The 21,396-nt window shown below is 40.8% G+C and overlaps 1 protein-coding gene across 7 annotated transcripts in view; it reads right to left on the reverse strand.

Annotated features, from left to right (window-relative positions):
* Positions 1 to 428: 428 nt before the first annotated feature.
* The window catches only part of LOC132871721 (myomegalin-like), a 126,060-nt gene continuing 105,092 nt past the window's right edge, over positions 429 to 21,396 (reverse strand). For 5 of the 7 annotated variants that reach the window (XM_060906169.1, XM_060906164.1, XM_060906168.1 and 2 more), the window contains 7 exons: positions 19,002 to 19,103; positions 18,218 to 18,423; positions 16,883 to 17,026; positions 16,637 to 16,775; positions 12,177 to 12,223; positions 11,953 to 12,007; positions 429 to 2,620 (listed from right to left, as the gene is read on the reverse strand). In XM_060906169.1, coding sequence (XP_060762152.1) covers positions 2,499 to 2,620; positions 11,953 to 12,007; positions 12,177 to 12,223; positions 16,637 to 16,775; positions 16,883 to 17,026; positions 18,218 to 18,423; positions 19,002 to 19,103 — 815 coding nt within the window. In that variant the 3' untranslated portion in view covers positions 429 to 2,498. The remainder of the gene's footprint in view (positions 2,621 to 11,952; positions 12,008 to 12,176; positions 12,224 to 16,636; positions 16,776 to 16,882; positions 17,027 to 18,217; positions 18,424 to 19,001; positions 19,104 to 21,396) is intronic. The other 2 variants (XM_060906165.1, XM_060906166.1) reach the window with 2 other exon arrangements.

The following is a 21,396-nucleotide window of genomic DNA, read 5'->3' on the forward strand; positions in this document are numbered from 1 at the left end:
ATCTGCTTAATTGAGAATGACGTAACGAAGGAATTGCCCACACCTGCCCATGAAATAGCCTTTGAGTCAATTGTCCAATTAGTTTTGGTCCCTTTAAAAACAGGGTGGCACATGTTAAGGAGCTGAAACTCCTAAACCCTTCATCCAATTTTAATGTGGATACCCTCAAATGAAAGCTGAAAGTCTGGACTTTGTCCATGTCCATTATATAACTTTGTTTCAGTGTCCAAATATATATGGACCTAACTGTATATGTATGGTACCCTGCAATGGAATGTCTTTCCATGGCGGGATTAATTCATCCATTGCGATCCAAACTGGGATAAGGCAGTTACAGAAAATGAATGAACAAACACAAAATGTGCATTTGTTCCAATCCAACCCAAAATGCTCTATGACTATATAATGAAATGAGCCAAGACAAGGACTCCAATGCATCCGTGACCGTTTATTGCATTACACAAACACAGCAGTTTCCGTGGCAACAGTCATTATATACACACAATACAGTTTTCAATTTCTCATGGCTGGTTACAGCGTCTGTCCATCGTAACACTTCAGATGCAGACTTTGCTTTACGCTTTGCAGAGTTCCGCACAATTTCACTTTTGAAAATGGCTTCACTTTGGTATTCTTCAAAACATCTAAGCCAAAAGACATTTTATAGACTAATCCTTACTTCTGACTTAAGTGATCTGACTAACTGGGGAAATTCCACCCTACTCTACTTTTGAAATGATTACTTCTTGGTTCTTGAGCGCAAACACAGCCAGGCTTGTTGCTTCAAATATTTCAATATCTACAACTAACAACAAGCAGTAGCTAAAAGTCTTCAGAGTTCTTTTTTTTTGGCAGCTGAGAGCAAACTATAATGGCTATAAAACAACATCTTGAGGTTTATAATAACAGGCATTAAAACCTGTGGCTTTGTGTAAATTAGCATAACTGTTAACACTAGCGCTTTACTGGCAACTCCGAAGCCTAGAAGTAGCAAATTCTGCTCCAAGTGAAAGATTAACACTGTGATTAAAAGTATTGCACAGCTACCCAGATACTGAACCATTGCATATAGAGCAAAAAATGCTGGAGAACCACACAATGACACAGCAGTATAAAGCGAATTATGTACAGCACTGGAGGGAAAAACAAAAAACAGCAAACATATTCAAGCAGCTAAGGAACACCTCAAACTGTGATGGGCTACTTACACTGTACGTATTTGTGGCATCAGTAGCATAATTATGGACCCACCAGATCCTTGCCAAAGTTTGTTACTGCATTTCACGCACACTTTTTTTTTTTTAAAAACTCTATTCTATATGATGCCCAATTTCACAGATGTTACCAACATTTATTGTGTCCTCGCTGTGAATGGCAGAAACAAACTCATTTGGTCCTAATTCACATACTTGCCAATCGGCTTTGAAAGAAAATCAAATGTGATCTGTCAATATTAATCACTCTCCTTAAATCAAGTCATGTCCGAAATATCACTTTCATTTAAGATGTTAAAATGGCACTAAAAAAAGATTTGGATAAACGTCTTGGTTAATGACATGGACAAGGTAATACGAAAGAGTCCAAACTTTGGCAAGTATTGGTGAACCTCACCTCACAACACAAACACAAAGGTGATATTTTCCTTTTTCTCTACCTCACCCATGCAAATACTGTCCAAGAACAATTTCAGTAGTGTTACAGGATAATACGAGTAAGAATACAAGTCATAATATTGCACTGACGGTCTTTCATTGTTATAAAACACATAGTTCCAGTGTCAGTGAAAGCTGGCACAATTGCATTGCACATGCTTGTTTGAACTTGATTAAAGCGGCAATCAGCGACGGCTCCAACGGCGAGTTTCATACAATAACGCTCCCACACTAAACCCAATAAAGTGTTTCCACACACGGTGCTCTTTGTTAGTGAACTCTGAGCTTATTGTGAGGAGATGTGGCACATTTTCAGTGATGGCTGCTTGAGCCTTTAACGTATTTATAGGCACCAGTTAGTTCAGTCGATGATGATCCTGAGGATCTGTCTCATCTATGAAATGTGGCTTTTAGTGTTTCTTTGCCTCAAATCCCTGAGTTTCTCACCGGGATTTACTGGCAGTACGTTTAGCTGCATCATAAATATCCACTTCCTTTCTCAATATAAAGTCGAAGTTCTCCTGTAGTGAACGATTTAGAACAAACCCTTTGTACGTATGCGTCATTTGTATTTTTAAAGTTCTCGTCACAAAGGCTAACGTTTCTGAGCTAATATGCAAATACACTCCTGAACGCCTGCAGCTCGCTTTTTAAACATTCTATAGCAGCCAGGACACGCGATATCCGTTTCACAAGGCAAACTGTAGTCCTTTTTTCGTCAAGGTAAGGCAAAGATAAGGACAGGTAAAGAAGGGATAAGAGGTAAGTAAGAGGATAGATGATCTAAGAGGATAAGGCAGGGTGTTGGAGAGGTTAGAGCTTGTCCTGGCTGGTTTAGGACGCTGCTTAGTGAAGGCACTCCCTGGTGCGCTTCTTAGCAAGTCTTGTACTGGAGGTGTCCATGGCGATCTCAGGGGTCACGCCATCCCTATCAGAAGACCCTGGGTAGGCACCTTTGAGGACTTTACCTGCAAACAAAAATAAAAAGAGCAATTAGATATAAACAGAGTACATTTAAAGTTTTGAGGTTAGCCAGGTACAGAACATCACCCTGTTAAAAGATCTGAAAACTGTTAAATTAGCGTGGAAGTTAATTCAGGAGTGGACAAATCATACATTTATTAATTAGTGCAGCAGGAAAGTGAAAGCTTCAAAGTAGGGCTGGGCAGATTCTACCGTAACTGGATCCATTAATCACTTGGCCACAAAATAAGAAATTTTTCTTGTCCTTTTTTCAGTGAGGTAATATTTTCAAGATTGAAAATATGGTATTTGGTCTTCTAAAACAGCACGTCATTTAAAAATACACTGAGTATATCAATAAAAGATTTTTAAAGAATAAAGTTCTATTTCTTTGACATATCTGACAGACATAACTCCCGTTTTAAAAATCACTTTCATTATCCCTGTTGCTGTCGTCAGTGAATTTCTGTCAGATGACCTGACGATAGACTCAGCCATTATGGATCTTTGGTAGTTATCGTGTGGAAGCAGGCTTTATCATTTTTGGGTGTCAACAGATAGAGTTGAAATAGATTAACAGCGAAAAAACTATTTCGTTCACGAGAGAAGCCCACGGTTATTTTTAAAAAATGCTATCGTCAGTCTGTCAGTCTAATGCACCTGACGATAGCAAAATTCAAGCCCTCGCCACGCACATGTTGACTGACGCAAAGAGGAAATTCTACTGCGCGTGATTTTTGTGACAGCAGACATTTACTTCCGGGCAAGACTTGGAGTTCTGACAGCTAGATTTCATCAAATAAATCAAGGTAAGATTTTCAGTCAGCTATCCTGACGATAGAAATTTTTGACGATAGAAACATTGAGAATATATTTGTGCATTCATATTTAAAATTTTCTGGAGGAAAACTATCGTAAGTTACGATAAATCCGAGCCACTTGCGACCCCTTCAGCCGACAGGCCGTTTCAATGTGTTATTTCCCCGCGAAAGTGACACAGTCGTGTCTATCGTCACTGTTCTGACAATTATTGTTGATATTTCAATTTTGAAAATAAATTTTATCTTTTTTATTTCAATATTTTATTTTATTATTTGGTTCTAGTGATGAGGTATTTAATATTATTACTAAATTTGTCAGATTAATAATGTAAGAAACAGTTTTGTTGCTATTGTCATCTAGAGTGTCTGTCAGAATATGATGGTAGACGTTAGTTTGTCTGTCAGATTTTGATGATAGAAGCCGATGTGTTTCTATTGTCATTTAGCATGTCTGTCATGTCAGGCTTTTATTAATTAGTTACCAGGACTACTGTCCTAAAATTTACTGTGAATGTCCAAGACCCCAAATGCTACTAGAAAAACTTAATAGAATGATCAAAATAATCAATTCAGCAATTTAAGGAGATGGGACTTAACTGGCCTCTGTTATGGTAGAATCTGCCGCTGGGCAATATGACTATTAATATCGATATCATGATGAATTATGTCGCGATATACTTTTCGAAGATATTTTTCTAACATTTTTTCACTACAATTACGCACTCTAATTGAAACAGCTAGTTTGATGTTAAAGCTTTACACTGTTTACATGAAATCTTTAAAATTGTGAACTTTGAGGTTTTAATTTGTCCTTTTTCAGCACTAATTTATTTCTGTAAACATTAAACTCAGTTTTTAACTTTTTTTTTTAAATGCAGTATTAATGTGCTGCTTGCAGTTTGTTGGCAAAGCTATACATATTGTGATAATGTATATATATGCTGGTTAGTCAAATTGCTTCCCTGCACTGCACTCTGGGTGTGGAACCGCTGGTGTTTTGGCTACGTTTATGAGCGGTGTTAGGCTAAGGTGGCTTTGCACCTTCCATTGGACTGCGTCTATCCATCTGTTTCTGGATAGTGACTGTGGGTCTGGGTATTGGTTTTGTGGCCCGGGCTTTTACCCATGTTTTACACCTACTCGCCGGAGGAATTAAAAAGCCTTAGTGCACGGCACCGCTTGGATTCCGCGGTATTTAATCTGTGCCGCTCTATTGGAATCGTGCGCCGCCCTCGGTATATTCACCGGTCTCTGCGCTCTCCGACTGCTCATTATGCTTCAGAGTTTTCCATACCCATCATATGGACTCTCAATCGGATTGCCAAGGTCAACAAGAACGCTCATGGAGTTAATCAAGGTGTTCTTCGCTCACTTGGGAAACTGCAATGTTCTGCTGTCTCTGGATTGTCACCTGTGTTTCCTGCGAAGATTGGCCTTTTAAACTCCCGCTCCATCACCAACAAAGCGTCACTCATTAATGACCTAATTATCCAAAAGACCCTGGACATACTTCTGCTGGTGGAAACATGGCAACAGGCTGAGGTCTATCTACATTTAAATATGTCTTCACCAGCTGGATACACATATATATCAAAGCCCCGTCTCACAGAGAAAGGTGGAGGTCTAGCTGCAGTTTTCCGATGTGGTTTGAAACATAGAGATTTTTTCATGATGTTACATCCTGTGAATATCTGGCTTTGAAAACCTCCACTCCCACACCGATGTTGCTGCTCTTAATCTATCGACCTCCTGCTCTCAACTATTGACCTCCCAAACCATCGCCATCTCTTTTTCTGTCTGAACTGCTAACTGTAGCCTCATCTGTCTGTACTGCTGTCATTCTTCTGGGTGGCTTGAATATTCATGTTGATATTAGTTGCTCCCTTAATGATGAGCTCTTGACTGTCTTTGAATGTTTTGGTTTAACTCAGCATGTTGACTTTTCCCACACATAATCATGGTCATATACTTGACTTGCTTTGCTCTACTGGTATAAACGCTGTATCTGTATCGGGTTCTGATGTAGGTTTTACTGACCACAAGTTGATTGAGTGTTGTCTCAGTGTGCCTTCTTCTAAACTTCCTCTGCGTTCTACTGTCTCTTTCCGTAATCTTTCTTCTATTGATGTGCATTCTCTGCCTCTCTCCTCTCTTCTTTTTGTAAATTTGCTGAGGTTTCCTCTCCTGATGATAGAGTTTCTATTTACAATAATACAATGTCTAAACACACTTGATACTTTCGCTCCCCTTAAAACTAGACAGGTCTCCGCAAATCGCGCCTCTCCTTGGTTCACCTCTGAGCTTAGGGCCATGAAGGCCAAGGGAAGGCGGCTAGAGCGCCTTTATAAGCAGGGGCGATTCTAGCATCTGATCTTTGGGGGTGCTTAGCCCCCAGAGCTGACAGAGGCACCTGGCTTGAACGACAGTGTTTCCACGTTTATTCCGCATTTAGACTAGACTTAACTAGACAAGAAGACTAGACTAGACAAGACTAGACTTATGCAATGTTTTAACAGAAGCTGACCCAATAAACTATGATATCTACACATTTACAACCACCGACACAAATATTTACGTTATATTTTTAACTAAACAAGACCTACTACTGCATTTGTAATGTTGGAGCTATTCATTTTGAACAGTGGTAATTGTTAATTAATGTGTTATTGTGTATTGTGTAATAATAGTGTGTATTATTATGATTTTACATTAGTTTACATTTTTTGTTGATAAGCATGATAAGAATGATAAGCAAACGTAAACGCTATGTTACATTAAATAAAACTGACTAACACACGGTGGTCTAGCACCGTAGCACTTGTACAGCTCTGCACAAAAGTATCTTGATATGGATGATAAATGTAGTTTTTATCATTCTGTTCATAGACCAGGGAACATCAATATTGCATTATGCATATTATTGTGTTGTGTTTAACAGTTGTAACTCCAGTCCGTACCTTCACATCTCGCTATGCCAGTAATACTCAGGTGCTACTTCGAGTTCCTCATCGGCGTGGAATCCAGTTAAAAAAACCACCATGTCGTAGCAAGCACTCGCGCGGACAGGCAACCCAATCAGAGGGGACGCAAGGAGGAGAGGGATTTTACTGCTCATAGAACTATCATGTAACAGGTGAATTCAAGAACACACACACGCCCGCGCACACATTCATTGCGCAGTGCGCAAGGGCACTTATTTCTGAAAATTACGTCCAAAAGCAGGTGTTTTTGAGGGTGCTGAGCTAGGGGATGCTGAGCTCGTTTTTGGGGGTGCTTGAGCACCCCCAAAAATAGGCTAAACACGCCCCTGTTTATAAGAAAACTGGCCTTACTATTCATCTTTCACTCTTCTCTGAACACATTGCAAAGTATAAGGATGCTCTTAATGCTGCCCGATCCTCCTACTATGCTAACATCATTAAGAGTGGCAATCATAGACCCAAAACTCTGTTTAATACAATAAATAAACTTCTTCAGCCTCCTTCCTCAACCACTTCCAGTTCCCCTGCTCAGTGTCAGGCTTTTTTGGATTTTTTCAAGGATAAAATTGACAGTATTTACCAACACTTTCATTCTGAAATTCATTCTTCTGTCTCGCAAGTAGCTCTTTCTTATAAAGCTGACTGCTGTCTCTCTGCTTTCTCTCCTGTTGATTCTTCTAAAGTATCGGAAATTATGACTAAGTCCTCTTCATGTCTGTTGGACCCTGCACCCACTGCACTTCTTAAATCCTTTGTATCTGCTATCTCCCCTTATATTGCTCATATGATTAATCAGTGTTTTGCTTTAGGCACTGTTCCCATCTCCCTCAAAATTGCTTCTGTTACACCAATACTAAAGAAACCTGGTCTAGATTCTTTTTCACTGTCCAATTACAGACCCATTTCAAATCTCCCTTTCCTAGCTAAAGTAATGGAGCGAGTTGTAGCCTCTCAGCTTCATACTTTCTTTGCTCGTAATGATCTCTCTCAACCCTTTCAGTCAGGCTTTCGCAATCTGCACAGCACTGAATCTGCTCTCTTAAGAGTTGTTAATGACCTCCTGCTCTCAACTGATGCTGGTCATCTCAATGTCTTTGTTCTCTTGGACCTCATAGCTGCCTTTGACACTGTACATCATGAGATACTCATTTCCAGACTATCTTCTTTTGGTATTACTGGCTTAGCTTTAGCCTGGTTTCAGTCATATCTAGCAAACAGGCAACAGTTTATCTCTATTGGTGTTCATAAATCATCCACTGCTACTGTTGCTCAAGGTGTGCCTCAGGGTTCTGTCCTTGGTCTCCTTCTTTTTATACTATATGTTTCTCCTATAGGCCAGATTATTCGAAACCATGGCCTTAACTTTCATTGTTATGCTGATGACATTCAAATCTACATCACTATCACCCCTTCCATAGCCTCTGTTCAGCTGCTAAGGACTTGCATCACTGACCTTAAGCAATAGTTGTATAAGAACTGCCTTAAACTTAATGCTAGCAAAATGGAGGTTCTATTAGTAGGTACCAAAAGACAGGTTCTGAACTTCTCCAGTTTTACTATTGATGTTGATGGTGTGTCTATTAGTCCTTCCCAAGTTATAAAAAACCTTGGAGTTCTCTTTGACTCCACCCTTACGTTTGAACCCTATCTTAAACTAATTACTAATGGCCCTTTTCCACTACCCTTTTTCAGCTCACTTCAGCTCGACACGGCTCGCGTTTCGACTACCTTAGAGCAGCACGACTCAGCTTGCTTCAGCCCTGCTCAGCCCCCAAAACTCACACGGTTTTGGAGTAGGGCTGAAGCGAGCCAAACCGAGCCGAGTGGGGCTAGGGGCGTGAGGAGACACTCCCGTGCACTGATTGGTGAGGAGGAGTGTCCTCACATGCCCACACACGCCCCGCGAGCACGCTGGGATCTGTAAACACCGTAAACCCGGAAGGAGAAGAATTACGAATTACGAGAATTTCTGGAGCCTTATGCGCCTCGCCTCATCTATACGCTCTTGCCAGTATCTGTTGGCGTTGTTGGTGACAACAAGCCACAGCACCAAGACCAGCAACACTAACGACTCCATGTTTATTGTTTACTATTCGGGTCGTGAGACTACCGCTTAAAAGATCACTGATGTCACTGTTTGCGCCGCCTAACGACATCACGTGACGTCCACCCACTTTCGCTAACTCCACCCAATGTGTCCACCCACTTCCAGCCAGCACGGTTCAGCACGGTTGTAGTCGAAATGCAACTCCAACAGCCCCACTCAGCTCGACTCAGCCCAACTCAGCACGGCATGGCTCAGCCCAACTCAGCCGCGTTGGTAGTGGAAAAGCAGCATAAGAATGCTTTCTTTCACCTCCGCAATATTGCACGTCTCCGCCCTTTTCTCTTGGAAACTGATGCCAAAATGTTGGTCAATGCGTTTATTTTTTCTTGTCTTGACTACTGCAATTCTCTCTTTTATGGTCTCCCTGCCACATTGCTCAACCGCCTGCAGTACATCCAAAACTCAGCAGCAAGAGTCCTCACACTCACCAAGCGCACTGCTCACATCACTCCTGTTTTACAGCAACTGCATTGGTTGCCAGTTATTTCTCGGATCAAATATAGAATCTTGCTTTTAACCTATAAAGCTCATGGTTTCGCCCCTTCCTATCTCTGTGAGCTAATTCATTTGTACTGTCCCTCCCGCTTCCTCAGATCTTCTGTCTGTGGACTTCTGACTGTTTCACGTTTTAAACTGGCTGTGGCAGTGGGGGCGTGGTCAAGCGCCGGTCTGTGACCGGAGGGCGGAGTCAGGGAAGGTAAGTGGCAGAATCACTGCACCTGATGTGAGTTAACCTGTGTTTGTGTGTCTTCCCCAGTGACCGCGCCCTATATAATGAGAGAGAGAAAGCAGAGGAAGGGAGCTCTCTCCCCAACCAGACGACTGATGTGTGTGCGCGCGTGTCTGTGTGACTGGGAGACTATTAAAGCTGAAAAGCTGAAAATAAAGAGTCTTTTTGGAACTCAGTTCCGGCCTGCTGTACTTCTGTGCTCCACCCACCCGCTCAAAGTCCTACACTGGCATCTATGGGTGGCAGATCATTCAGTGTTGCTGCTCCTAAACTTTGGAACTCGTTACCACAATCACTTCGTGACTATTCCACTCTCTCTTCCTTCAAAGCTAACTTGAAAACTTTTCTTTTTACCTCACACTACTCTTCCTAGTGTGGCTTCTTTTTTCCTTTTTTTGGCAACTCCTGTGTAAAGCATCCTTGGGTTTGTGAAAGGTGCTATATAAATGGAACTTATTATTATTACATATGTTGTGGATCATAAAAATGTCTTCTGGTATCGTGATATGATATTTTGGTCACATTGCCCAACCCTACTTCAAAGTGCTTCCTGGTTTTGGTTAACCAGAAACCTTACTGACAGTGTAAAAAGTGGTAGCTAGCATAATAGAACAACATATGGCGAGTTAGTTAGTTAGCTAGTTAAGTGCATTAATACATAATAAGCAAGTTGCTGGCCAATGATTGGGCTATGAAACTTGGCATTTTCTTTTCATATCACATGTACGCAAAAGAAGTGGCTGCTCAGGCTACTCTGTAATTACAACACATCGGATCTCATTTTTAGAAGTATGCTGTACATATCATATGTTCAGCCTTATGACCAAATCAGTTTGTTAGTCTGTTCATAAAAATTATTCACTTTCATGTTTTATGGATGCACACACAGTAAATGCAGAGTTAACAATGAACGCAGATGGTTAATTCAGACATAATAAACCAATCTGTTAATAAATGTGTATTTTTAAAGAAGCACTTTTGATTCATTATGTCAGATTTTCAGAAAGGTGAAATGCCCTACATACTAACAATACAGTAATGCACCCTGTTCCAGCTTTTACAAAATTCATCAAGAGGTCCTGTACAGGTCCCTTCACAATGAGTATGTTTACATGCATACATTCAGAAAAGTGGGGAAAACCACACGATTTTGGCAATAATTTATCTAATTCACTTACATTACCTGATGATGGGATAATGTGTGTCTAAGGGTCAGTCAAAAATCAGATTTCTTTCTAAATAAATGTCATAAAATGCACCAATGTTGACATTCCCTACTGTTTTTTTTTAATATGAAAGTCATTTCCTTCACTGACTTTTTATGATTTAAAATTCTACATTACATTGTATTTCTATGAGCTCATAACATACCCCAGAACTCAAAACCCATTCAATAGGTTAACTATTTTTGCATAGCTACGACAGAATATATTATACAGATGTTTAAGTCAAATTTCTTAATACAGATCTAAATTCACATTTCTTCCATGTCCTTCTCATTATTTCGAAGTAGGCATGTAATGATTCATTCAATTAACAATTCGATTCACGATATTGGGTTCACGATCTGATTTTCCCACAATATTTCTTTGAAAAAATTAATGAAGAAAATCACCAAAGAAATGAAATCTTTACTTTCCTATTCTTTATTAACTAAAAAATCCCTTTTGTAAAACAAACAACCCAAAAAAACCCTGCTTCATTTTCTTAATAACCAACAATAATTATTTACCCACATTTGTAAAGGTTGGAGTAAAATGATAGCCTATTAACTAAAATGTTCATTTGATTAAAAAATGGAAAAATTAATAAATAGTCCTTTTCTTCATAAACTTTTATGAACATTTTTCTACCTCCATTTGCATCTCTTTTCTTTAGCTTTCGTTAGTCTGTAAAAAGAGAACTCTGAATCACGCAACAGTGCTTTCCCATTTTAGATCTGCTTCTTGTGTGTTTTCATGACATTAGAGCTGTATGACTTCCACCTAGGGTTAAGTCACACACATTCCCACTATTGTACATTATCACACCTCACACCCTCTGCTGTCTAACCAACGCAATTACAGCGAGGAAAAACTAAGAAATTACGCAGCCTGATAACTGCGATTCATTTTTTATTTCATTGATTCAAATAGTCATAAATTTGTATTGCAATTTATCATCACACGATAGATCGTTAGATGCTTATTTTGGGGAGATACAGTTTGTATGAGTTCAATTTGTGATCTCACAAAATATGCACTACAGCCTTGAACCTACCATGTCTGATATGCAAATTATTAGAGGAAATCTTTCATCACAGTGTCTGAGATATTTGGGAAATATTTGTGATGGCAGGAGGACTGTATTTGGGTGAAAAATTGAAGAAATTACATTAATGGTATAATTATGCTACCTAATTATCACAGCAAACAAATTCTGTGACTTAATCTGCTGAAATCAGATAATGCTTATATCAATGATATCATCAGTGTGCATGTAAACACACTCAGTGCAGCAGCAGGCTACATGATGGCTATCATTATGATCATCCAGCTCTGTCACAGCTCCTGTTACTCTCACCAAAGTAAGAAGCTAATGAGCTTTGAGACAGAGCTGAGAGGATGAGGAAGTGATGTCATGGGGAAGCAGTGAGGTCAGAGGCAGCGCAAGCACAGGCACAGAGCAACACGCAACACAGCACAGACCGAACTGTTACCATGGTAAAGGGAGGAAGAAGAGGAGCTTAAGGAAGAAATCCTGAGCTCGTTCTTCTGGATTCACTCAGCACAGAGAGAGAGAGAGAGAGAGAGAGAGAGAGAGAGAGAGAGAGAAAGTAGGAGCAAGAGACACAAAATGAGGACACAGACAAAGCACTGGAGTGTCTCTCATGCACGTAGGGATCTATAGACAAGTTCAAAATGACTGAAGCGCCTTCCTTACCTCCAGATTGGCTCTGGCTTTTTTTAGGACATCTCGAGTCCTGGACACTGCAAGAAGAAAAGAAATGCATAATTTAGTTGACAGGACCTCACACATTCATCTCATACATCGGTCACTTCATTTTAGCCCACTGCATGTAGCACTGTTTTGATAATGTGTGCATATAAAACATTTTTTAATACACGAAAATTAAATGCATATTTCCGTGCCACTGTTTAATGTTCTTTATAATATATGGAGAGACACACACACAAAAAAAGTTAATCAAAAGAATTTTAATTTTGAACCGGTTCGCCATTTTGACAATATGCATCTAGTCAGCAAGAAAACACTGGGAGCGACAGTAGGTGCTAAAGAAGGCAACTGGACTTGCTTGAAGACATTTCACCTCTCATCTGAAGGGCTTCTTCAGTTCTGTCTGACTAGTAGGGAGTTCCAGGTATTTATCCTCTAGTGGACCAAAAGCAAACCTAAAGGGAGTCGTTGAAATCACATGGGTCATTGACACTCTCAGGCCCTGTCCACACGGCAACGGATTCAGGTGAATCCGATACAATTGTTTATCGTTTCGGCCTGGCGTCCACACGGCACCAGCGTTTTGGGTGCCCCAAAACGCAATCTTTTGAGAACGGGTTCCAGAGTGGAAAGATCTGGCAACGTTGCCGTTGCGAAGTCGCCTGGATGAGTAGAACGGATTTTTTACGATGACGTCACAACCACATGACTGTGAGTGCTTCACGCCAGGTAGAAGTGTAACGAACTCGATGCGAGTTGTCAACAAATCCTATAACTTGGTTCATGAAACACGCTTACAAAATATTTTCACTGTGAATATTTATTGTGTAATGGTGCAAAGTGAGAGAGAGAGAGAGAGAGAGAAATAGGGCAGAGTCAATCCCGCCAGCAAAAATAGGGAAAAAAAACGAGCGATCTCACCTCTTCAGATGTTGGTTTAAGTCCTACAATACATTCCTCAAAAAGGGCGTAGAAGAACAAATTAATCCATCAACGTGTAGCATTCAATTTATTCCGGACCATTAAAGACGCTGCCTTCCGCGTAGAATCATACGTCATCCTCGCCGCCATATTGGATGGGTCAAAGCGGAGAATAAAGATGCCTCATTCATGTGCTGCGTTTAATTGTACCAACAGGTTTACCGTCCAAACGAGATCACATGGGATTACCTTTCACAGGTGAGACTGGAAAAATACTTTTCATTGTATTTGGTCATTATAATGTAATTTTACGAACAGATTTTTCTGACTTTGTGGCTAATATGAAGTCTCGCGCATAATAGTTTATGCGCATGCGTCCTTACTTCTTCTATTGTTCCGGTGTCTCCGAAGGGACCGTCTTACAGCGCCCCTAGAGGTTTGGCATGTGTATTGCATCGTTTTCAGCAAGCGTTGCGTTGCCATATGGACCTGATATTTTACTGATCGTTGCCCATGTGGACGCGATATTTTTTTAAATAACATCTCGTTGCCGTGTGGATGTAACCTCAGTCATCCTGTAGGTATTAGGGTCACTGGAGGCCAGGTGTGAACGGTGTTAGCAGCCTAGAGGGTCGTTAGGATGATCTGTGGGTCGGTGGTTCTCTCTGCCATCATAACTCCCCACTAGTCAGACAGAACTGAAGGAGCCTTTCGGATGAGAAGTGAAACGTCTTTAAGAAATTCAAGCAAGTCCAGTTGCCTTCTTTAGCACCTATTGTTTTACGATGACCTGGATGACTGAGAACCTTCACGGACACTGGGAGTGACGTCACAGATATCCTCACAAGTGAAGATATTGGAAAATGTGTCACTCAGGTCTGGGATGTATTTCATATGACAAATATGAGTTTTTCAACACGAGAAGATAAACTTCATATCTTCAAGCCAACATGTAAGCTTGTTATTATTTAGACACATTCACAAACAAAAACTATGCAAGCTAATCACAACAATTCCTCAATTTCCTCACAAGATATTGGCGGGCGGCATAGTGGTGTAGTGGTTAGCACCATTGCCTCACAGCAAGAAGGTATTGAGTGCTAGCCCAGCGGCCGACGGGGGCCTTTCACGTCCTCCATTTTTCTCTCCTGTTTCAAATTTGTATCCCACAATACCTTGCGTGAACGGGGAAAGCCCACCACGTGATGCATGACATAGTATCTTGAATTGGGTCATGGTGAAGCAGGAGAAAATAGCAGAGAATTTAGGGCCACGTGGCCCTAAATACATTAATTGTTCTATTTAAAAAAAAAACTGATAAAATTGGAAGTCTGTGATTCAAATTCAGTAGCTTTCAGTCCACTAAACAAAAATAATTGGGTGTCAAGGAAAAAAATTTTTATGACCTAAACTTGAAAAATCTGAAAGGCAGTCTACCATTAATACTTTTTTAAAATATTTTTTTAAATAAAAATTTAATTTAATATTTATTTTATTTAGGTGGCGGCACGATGGTGTAGTGGTTAGCACTGTCACCTCACAGCAAGAAGGGTCTGGGTTTGAGCCCAGCAGCCAACAAGGGCCTTTCTGTGTGGAGTTTGTATGCTCTCCCCGTGTCTGTGTGGGTTTCCCCCACAGTCCAAAGACATGCAGGTTAGGCTAACTGGTGGCTCTAAATTGACCGTAGGTGTGAATGTGCGTGTGAATTGTTGTTTGTCTCTATGTGTCAGCTCTGTGATGATCTGGCGGCTTGTCCAGGGTGTACCCCGCCTTTCGCCCGTAGTCAACTGGGATAGGCTCCAGCTTTCCTGCAACCCAGTACAGGATAAGCTGTTATGGATAATGGATGGATGGATGGATGGATGGATAAGATATTGGAAAATATGTTACTCAATGTCTCGGATGTAGTTCGTATGAAAAATAAGAGTGCTGTATTTCCCAGTAAACACTTGTGTATAATCAATACACATACATACAGGTAGTTGTCGACTTACGACCTATGCGACTTACGACCGATCGACTTTACGACCATCTGGTTATGACTGGCAAGTGTTTCCCAGCTGAACGTATGACAGTTTCTGCCCCAGCTCCCGGCAGCGCCTCTCGCCGCGTACAACAGTTTCCGCCCCAGCTTCAGGCACATGCGCAGTCTCTCTCGCGCTCCCTCGCGCACTCAGTCATACAGTTTCCGCCCCAGCTCCAGGCACATGCGCAGTCTCTCTCGCACACTCCGTCATACAGTTTCCGCCCCAGCTCCTGGTTTATGAAACGAGCAAATCCTCCTGCCAGCCCGAGTGCTGCAACAGCTGATGAGGTAGACGACCCACAGCCAAGCACCAGTGATGCCAGCGGTCACTAAATTTTGTATTTTGCTATGTTTCACATTTGTATTTTGGTATGTTTCAAACTAAAATGTTTTCTATTTTTCACACCTGTATTTCGTATTTTTTTGTTTTGCACATATTAAACAAATTGTACTGTACGCAGTGTAGTATGCAGTGTTTGACTTAAACCAAATAATGAGCCAAGGTAATGAAATAAGAAAATGTTGATAAAATAAGACTTTAAGATGATTACAGTATCATTACACATCACAATATACTTACGTTCATTTAACATAGGCCGACTTACGACCAGATCAGTTTACGACCGGTCAGTCATAACCAAACACAGTCGCAAGTCGACAACTACCTGTGCGTATGTGTGTGTATACACTACCGTTCAGAAGTTTGGGGTCACTTTGAAATGTCCTTATTTTTGAAAGAAAAGCACTGTTCTTTTCAATGAAGATCACTTTAAACTAATCAGAAATCCACTCTATACATTGCTAATGTGGTAAATGACTATTCTAGCTGCAAATGTCTGGTTTTTGGTGCAATATCTCCATAGGTGTATAGAGGCCCATTTCCAGCAACTCTCACTCCAGTGTTCTAATGGTACAATGTGTTTGCTCATTGCCTCAGAAGGCTAATGGATGATTAGAAAACCCTTGTACAATCATGTTAGCACAGCTGAAAACAGTTTAGCGCTTTAGAGAAGCTATAAAACTGACCTTCTTTTGAGCAGATTGAGTTTCTGGAGCATCACATTTGTGGGGTCGATTAAATGCTCAAAATGGCCAGAAAAATGTCTTGACTATATTTTCTATTCATTTTACAACTTATGGTGGTAAATAAAAGTGTGACTTTTCATGGAAAACACAAAATTGTCTGGGTGACCCCAAACTTTTGAACGGTAGTGTGTATATATATATATATCGCAACTCATGTGACATGCACATTGTAACCATAGCTACATTCTTGGTCGTCCCAGTTTGAGAGTTAGAACTGATTACAGGAGACAGGTAGATTTTTACTGCATCATAAAACCTGACACTCATGTTCCAACATGCATATTTTCTACAGTGATTTCTGAGGGCTTGGTGTGTGTAGAGTCGATGTCATTTCCAGATAAACTTAAAATTCTGGGGGACTAGAGCAAATGCTTTAGTGGCACTGTCATCATGTAGCGTGGCTGTGACTGACATTGGCTCACGATGAAGGTCTCCATGCTCTCTTTAGTGCGGCTGGTGCTCCTCAGTCTCTGTATAGTGTTCTGCAGAACCTCTTCCTGTTCCGCTATCCTCATACGCAGAGACTGGATCTCCTCTTTCATTAACTGCTCCTGCACATACACGCAAATACGCACACTGTCAATCGTAGTAGCCCACTAATGATATGAACAGCAGAACTAAGAAGTGAACTCATATTGAGGGAAGGCGATGCACTGACTTTCTGGAGATACTGGGCGGGGCCGTCATTACTGGGAAGCGCCGCTCTCCAGAACATCTTGAGCAGGGACATGGCCTCCTCCAGAATCTGCCTCAGAGTCTTAGTGTTGGCTAAAAGAGTCTTCACACTGGCATAATCCAGAGCCTAGGAAATGAGAGGGTCAGGAAGAGGAGGCAGAAGAGTTTGTAATGAGAGAGCAGCATTAGAAATGTGAAATAATCAGTAGGTCTATATCATCATACCTATATCATTAATTCTAGTGCCAAGTTCTAAACCTCCTAATCCAGCTCTTAATAAATGCAAGCGTAGCATCCTTTTTTTTTTTTTTTTTTGATACTCCAGACAAAACATATGTATGTTTTAAGTTTTTAAATCATCAAGGATTGGAGCTTTAATAAAGTCAAATACATAAGTACTTCAAAAAAAAAAAAAAGAGCAAAACGTACTGACTTTGTGGTGCACTGAAATGAAAATTCTTGGCTGAAAACAGAACTCAGTTTCAGGACACACTGAACCAAAAACCAAATAATGAATTAAAATAATGCAGTTTATATTAATTTAAAAATATTTTAATTGTCAATAATACTGTATTATTATTATTATTATTATTATTGATAATGTGAATTTTTTATACCTTTAGAAACAAACATTTTTGTTGAAACAAAGTTTTTTTTTCCATTTTTGGTGAAAATTTTTAGCTGGCTGCATCCCTCATGTTTAATTAAACTAATTTACATTATCTCATCTCATTATCTCTAGCCGCTTTATCCTGTTCTACAGGGTCGCAGGCAAGCTGGAGCCTATCCCAGCTGACTACGGGCGAAAGGCGGGGTACACCCTGGACAAGTCGCCAGGTCATCACAGGGCTGACACATAGACACAGACAACCATTCACACTCACATTCACACCTACGGTCAATTTAGAGTCACCAGTTAACCTAACCTGCATGTCTTTGGACTGTGGGGGAAACTGGAGCACCCGGAGGAAACCCACATGGACAACATGCAAACTCTGCACAGAAAGGCCCTCGCCGGCCACGGGGCTCGAACCCGGACCTTCTTGCTGTGAGGCGACAGCGCTAACCACTACACCACCGTGCCGCCTAATTTACATTATATTATTCGATTTTAGGTAAAATAGCAAGGTGAAGCCTTCATTTAAAATGATGCACACAATAATAAAAAAACCCACAAGGCTCCTGAATAAATATTTTAAATTCCACAGTGTAGTAAGAGGGTCCTCTGAAATGTTTTCCAAGTGTATGAGCAATAAAAACTGCTGATAATTGCAGACTGTCCTGTAAATCTTGTACGCTGTATGATTTACACGCTGACCTTTCCAGGATTGACCTCCATTAGTGCAGCGTTAAGGCAGGTATTCAATGTGGCCTCCATCCTCTGCACCAGCCCTCTGCCCTCCATAACCTGCTGCTGCAGAGCACTGAAGTCATCCACGTGGCCGATGGCATGCCGCCCGTTCCGGTTAGCAAATGAACCATCGGGGGCATCACCCTCCAGGTCTGCATGAGGTTCCAGAGAGTCTGAGGCAGAAAGTGTAAAGGAAAGAAGGAGAGATTAGTATTGAATATAATATTAAGAATCCCTCTCTACAGGATCTGCACAGGGAAAGTTGCCCTTCTGACAAATCTTTAATAATAAATATTCAGCCATGTATATTGGCTTGCTCTTGAGGCGTTTTAATTTTAAAACAAGGCAAAAGTTGTGTTTAAAACCTGTTTCTAAAACGCTTGTGTGAATGTATTTGTAAATGATCCTTGAACAAGTACTTCGAGTGTGTGTGCAGCATATGTAAGAAATTATTCAAAATTGTTGGAAAAGCATCACAGCATGAAGCTACTGAGTAAAGAGAAGTTGTCATCAAGGCCACTTCAAGATTTCTGGTTTGCTGGGTGTTTTTCTGGTTACTGCATAATTCCATATGTGTTACATGACCGTAAGTAAAAAAAAAATACTGAAAACCTTGAATGTAAGGGGTTTTAATTTATACATTCTACAGTACAGAGTAAAAAATATTCACTTGAGCCCAATCAGTTCATTCCTTCAGCGTTATTAGTATTAGTCAGTATGATAATATTGTTAAATGTTAGTATGCACACACCGTTAGCTGTGAGTGAGCTCTCCTCAAGCTCCGAATAAGGAGAACATGGGGGACCGGAAGGGAACGGACCAACGTCCCTCACTGGAGGAGAGGGAGACGGGTCTGCAGAACACACACACAAGTGAGTTAACACACTATGCACGAACACTGTAGAAGAGATCGGCTGGTGTGTGTAATATAAAACCTGTACTATACTGAAAAATGTAGAAATATATTATTAATATTCTAACATTAACAATTATTTCCATACATATTAAACAAAACAGTGAAATTAGACATATTTCTAATAAACACTTACAGTACAGCTAACAGAATCCAAGTTCTGTTGTTGCCTAGTTTGACTGTAAATGTTGAATTTTTTTTTTATACTGATATTTTATAATGCATCATTAAGACTGTAGCTGCTTTGTTGTTTTTCCTTGCTATTGTTCGCTACCAACATGCTATTGCATTACAGCCCAAGCAGTATAAGTGCCTAAAGTACAAATACACGAGACGGATTATTTGAGTTCATTTTAAAGTACAGATATAGATTTGGGGCGGCACGGTGGTGTAGTGGTTAGCACTGTTGCCTCACAGCAAGTAGGTCCGGGTTCGAGCCCCGTGGCCGGCGAGGGCCTTTCTGTGCGGAGTTTGCATGTTCTCCCTGTGTCTGTGTGGGTTTCCTCCGGGTGCTCCGGTTTCCCCCACAGTCCAAAGACATGCAGGTTAGGTTAACTGGTGGCTCTAAATTGACCGTAGGTGTGAATGTGAGTGTGAATGGTTGTTTGTCTTTGTGTCAGCCTTGTGATGATCTGGCGACTTGTCCAGGGTGTACCCCGCTTCTCACCCACAGTCACCTGGGATAGGCTCCAGCTTGCTTGCGACCTTGTACAGGATAAGAGGCTACAGATAATGGATGGATATAGATTTGGTTAAAATTACTAACTGCATCATCACTGTTGCAGTGTTTCTTGCTTACGTTGGCTGATTAGATGATGGTGAAATGTGTCACTCTGTGCAACAAAGTCTGGATCCACGACTTGCATTCACTACTAATTACGACGTAGCTTAAGGCCCTGTCCACACGGCAATGGATTCAGGTGAATCTGATAAAATTGTTTATCGTTTCGGCCTGGCGTCCACACGGCACCGGCGTTTTGGGTGCCCCAAAAGAAATCTTTTGAGAACAGGTTCCAGAGTGAAAAAATCTGGCAACGGCGCCGTTGCGAAGTCGTCTGGATGAGTAGAACGGATTTGTTTACGATGACGTCACAACCACATGACTGTCAGTGCTTCACGACGGGTAAAAGTGTAACGAACTCGATGCGAGTTGTCAACAAATCCTATAACTTGGTTCATGAAACATGCTTACAAAATATTTTCACTGTGAATATTTATTGTGTAATGGTGCAAAGTGAGAGAGAGAGAGAGAGAGAGAGAGAGAGAGAGAATAGCCCTTAGGGCAGAGTCTTTAGTCCAAATACTGCGGAAGCAGTACCAAACCGCGCACCGCCCGTGCGCTTTCCAAAAACAAAAACAATCCCGCCAGCAAACATAGGAAAAAAAAAAAAGGAGCGATCTCACCTCTTCAGATGTTGATTTAAGTCCGACAATACATTCCTCAAAAAGGGCGTAGAACAACAAAGCAATCCATCAACGTGTAGCATTCAATTTATTCCGGACCATTAAAGAATTCTGGAGGATATCAGAATGTTGGCGTACCGGCTTCCATCTACCCCCATTCATTCCTCTTTCCGCGTCTTTCGTTTTACGCTACTGATTAATAATCAAAACTTTGTGGCTGATGCTACAGAAGAAGGGGTTTATGCGCATGCGTCTACTTCTTCTATTGTTCTGGTGTCTCCGATGGGACCGTCTTACAGCGCACGTAGAGGTGTGGCATGTGTATTGCATCGTTTTCAACAAGCGTTGCGTTGCCATATGAACCTGAAATTTTACTGATCCGTTGCCCATGTGGACGCAATATTTTTAAAAAAAAAATCTCGTTGCCATTGTCGTGTGGATGTAGCCTTAGAGTCTGCATTACCAACCGGAATTCTACATTGTGCTAGATTTAAACTAACTCCTCTCAATGTACAGTGTGGTATAAGACCGTGGTATAAGACTGACCTTACAAGTTGACTGACAACTGAACTGACCTCCAGATGATCATTGAGCATGTGAAAGAGCTTGTGCGTCTATTGTCATAAATACTGTTTATATGGTTAACTGAGACAAAGAAAATATACATTATTGTGCAAAAGTCTTAGGCGCACACTTTTTTTTTCATACAAACTTTTTTATAGATTTCTATTTTATGACTTCTACAGTACATTATCGAGTCAGTACAGAAACATTTTAGAGTTCCAAGCATTCGTTTTCCAGCACAAAATTAAATGTTACAGAAAAAAAA

The sequence above is a fragment of the Neoarius graeffei genome, chromosome 23 (assembly GCF_027579695.1).
Source record: "Neoarius graeffei isolate fNeoGra1 chromosome 23, fNeoGra1.pri, whole genome shotgun sequence".
Lineage (NCBI taxonomy): Eukaryota > Metazoa > Chordata > Actinopteri > Siluriformes > Ariidae > Neoarius > Neoarius graeffei.